This window comes from Oryctolagus cuniculus, chromosome 7 (genome assembly GCF_964237555.1).
Source record: "Oryctolagus cuniculus chromosome 7, mOryCun1.1, whole genome shotgun sequence".
NCBI lineage: Eukaryota > Metazoa > Chordata > Mammalia > Lagomorpha > Leporidae > Oryctolagus > Oryctolagus cuniculus.
Window position 1 is genome coordinate 83,358,075 of NC_091438.1, and position 3,408 is coordinate 83,361,482.

General features: G+C 51.4%; 1 protein-coding gene across 1 annotated transcript; it reads left to right on the plus strand.

The window, feature by feature from the left end:
* Positions 1-1,677: 1,677 nt before the first annotated feature.
* Positions 1,678-3,085, plus strand: LOC100351016 (fibronectin type III and SPRY domain-containing protein 1). The gene is given in 2 exon segments (XM_070076783.1): positions 1,678-2,637; positions 2,639-3,085. Coding segments are annotated over 2 exon segments (1,407 nt in total).
* The last annotated feature ends 323 nt before the right edge of the window (positions 3,086-3,408 follow it).

The window sequence follows — 3,408 nt, forward strand, 5'->3', positions numbered from 1 at the left end:
GTGCCTGATTGCTTGAGCTGTTTTTTTTTTTTTTTTTTTTTTTCCTGATTCCCTGGCTTTTGTACTTGGACGGAGATCTGTACTGTTAGTTCTGTGGCTCTCAGGTGCAGGATTTGCACTGGCAGCTTTACTGGGTTTTCAGCTTGCAGATAGCTGATTGCGGAATTTCTCAACCCCATAATCACAGAAACCAGTAATTTATAATAAATCTTTATACATACATGTATGTGTATAAAATATGTATATGACATTTTAACCTATATATGTATAGACACATATTTCTGGAAAATCTTGATGGTACATCAGGCATGAACTAGAACTCAGTTCTCTCAATTCTATCCTCTTCCTTACACAGGACACTGTCTCTATGCCTCTCATAACAAGTTCATAGCTAAGGGTCTGGCTTTGCGGTGTAGCAGATAAAACCACTTCCTAGGATGCTAGGATTCCATAAGGGCACCAGTTTAAGCCCTGGCTGCTCCATTTCCAATCCAGCTCGCTTTTTATGCACCCGAGAAAGCAGTGGAAAAGGGCCATGTGGCATACCTGGAAGAAGTTCTTGGTTTCAGGCTTCAATCTGGCCCAGCTCTGGCCATTGTGTCCATTTGGGGCGTGAACCAGCAGATGGAAAATCTCTCTCTCTCTCTCTCTCTCTCTCTCTCCCTTTGTAACCCGCCTTTCAAATAAACAAAATAAAGTGTTCAAGAAAATGTTCATAACTAGATGAGATGACTATGAACACGTCATTATTACTTAGAGAAAAGGATAACTATCCTTTCCTTCCTCACTGAAGTTCTATCGATGAAAATCATTTTTGTTTGGTTGCTTGGTTGTTTTAATGAAACGAGCGGTGGTGTACTGTGTTGTTTCAGATACACATAGATGGGAGCATGGCATAGTAGGTACACAGTAATAACTAGCTATCACACATTAAACCTGAGATGCTCTTGTCAAGATCGCCAGTGGGTGCCTGATTTCTGAGTCCACGGAGGCATCTTAATTCCTCTCTCTCTGACGTCGACCTGGCTGATCACTCCCTCCGTTTAACATATTCTTCCAGTGGCTACTAGGACACTGGTTGGGTCAGCTGCTTTCGTGTGGCCATGCCTCTCCATCTCGTTCTGTGATTCTCCTACTTGCTGCCCTCCGACCATCGAGTGTGGTGGAGTCACCCATCCGAACTCTTCCCGTCTGTCTCTACTCTTATTCCCCTGAAGAGCGTTAAGCCCCACAGCTTTAAATACCGTGTGCATGCTGACGACAGCCTGGGATCCATTTTCAGATTTTAGATCAAACTACCTACTCAACATCTCCACCGAGATGTTGATATTACTTGCTTTTATACTTTAAAGGCACTTTAAACAAATCTACTTCTCTCGTAAATTTTGAGCTAGGTGGCTGTTTTAAAATCCTCTTCCCTTTGAATGTCATATTGTAATCTTTAAGGCAGAAAGCCACATGTACCCTATAAGAACGTTTCTTTGATTGGAAGAAGTTTATTTTGTAAAAAATGTTTTTCAAGTTAAAGTTTTATGAAAAAAAAGGTGGGGTGGGGGGGACGGTGGTGGCAGAGAGGGCTAGGCGGGCCATTGGCTCCCAGCCGCGGCCCAGGCAGCTTTGGGGACTGAAAGCGGGCGGGGCCCCGCGGGCGGGGCCGGGGTGACCCAGGCTGCAGCCATGGAAGACCAGAGGGAAGTGCTGAGGAAGAGCATCATGACGCTGGCCGTGAAGAACGAAGAGATCCAGAGCATCATCTACGCCCTCAAACAGGTGCTGCTGAATGTGGAGGCGAACTCGGCCAAGGTGCAGGAGGACCTGGAGGCGGAGTTCCAGTCCCTGTGCTCGCTGCTGGAGGAGCTGAAAGAGAGCATGCTGATGAAAATCAAACAGGACCGCGCCAGCCGCACCTACGAGCTGCAGAACCAGCTTGCAGCCTGCACGCGGGCCCTGGAGAGCTCTGAGGAGCTGCTGGGGACAGCCAACCAGGCCCTGCAGGCCACCGACAGCCAAGGCTTCCCCCAGGCTGCCAAGTAGATCAAAGATGGGGACACTATGGCCACTGCCTTCCACCTGTCCCTGAAAGCCAAAGCCAGCGACAACATGAGTCACTTCATGGTGGACTTCGCCCAGGAGCGGCAGATTCTGCAGGCACTCAAGTTCTTGCCTGTGCCCAGCGCGCCGGTCATCGGCTTGGCTGAGTCCCTCATGGCCAACAGCCGCATGAACCTGGTGTGGCACGTAACGGACGAGGACAGCAAGTTAGACCACTACGTGTGGGAGTACCGGCGGACCAACTTCGAGGGCCTGCCGCATCTCAAGGAAGGCTAGCCCTGGATGGTGATCGAGGGCATGAGGCCGACCGAGTACATCTTGACCGGTCTCAAGTTTGACGTGAAGTTCATGAACTTCTGCGCGAAGGCCTGTAACAAGGCCGTGGCAAGGGAGTTCTCCGAGCCGGTGACCCTGGAGACCCCAGCATTCATGTATCCCCTGGAAGGGTCCACATCCCATTAGAACCTGCGAGTGGACAATCTCTCCGTGGAGTGGGACACCATGGGCGGGAAGGTACAGGACATCAAGGCTCGTGAGAAAGACGGCAAGGGGCGGAGGGCGTCTCCTGTCAACTCCCAGGCCAGGGAGTAACCCATCTCCCAAGAGGATGCCTTCCGGTCGCGGGGGACTGGACCATTTCAAGGCCGAGTTCTACACGGTGCTGGGGGACACGCTGAGCGATGGCGGTGAGCATTATTGGGAGGTCCGCTACGAGCCGGATGGCAAGGCGTTCGGCGTGAGCGTGGCCTACCGCAGCCTGAGCCGCTTCCAGCAGCTGGGCAAGACCGCCGCGTGCTGCTGCCTGCACGTCGACAACTGGCTGTAGGTCAGCTTCGTGGCCAAGCACGCCAACAAGGTGAAGGTGCTGGACGCCCCCGTGCCCGACTGCCTGGGCGTGCACTGCGACTTCCAGCAAGACCTCCTGTCGTTCTACAACGCCCGCACCAAACAGCTGCTGCACACTTTCAAGGCCAAGTTCACACAGCCGCTGCTGCCTGCCTTCACCCTGTGGTGCGGTGAACATCTCCACTGAGATGTTGAGTACAGATTTGCATCCACTAAGAGCACATTCTGCCATGCATAGGGGAAAGCCTGATCAGCACAGGCTTAATCATGTAGGCTTATTAATGTCACGCACCAAGTACCCTGGAGGCTGCAAGGCCTGGCCTGACACTATGGCTCTGTGATAACCTCACTGTCCCTCTCACCTTCCGGCTTCTAGCTTCCAGCTCTCCCAACCTTACAGTTCTTGTTTAGTTTGTAACATTAAGGATGGCTTCTGCAACCCAGGTATGCCTTCTGCATTCCAGGAAGAAAGTAGAAACACTGAAAAGTAGAGAGAAAGGCCCCCACCAC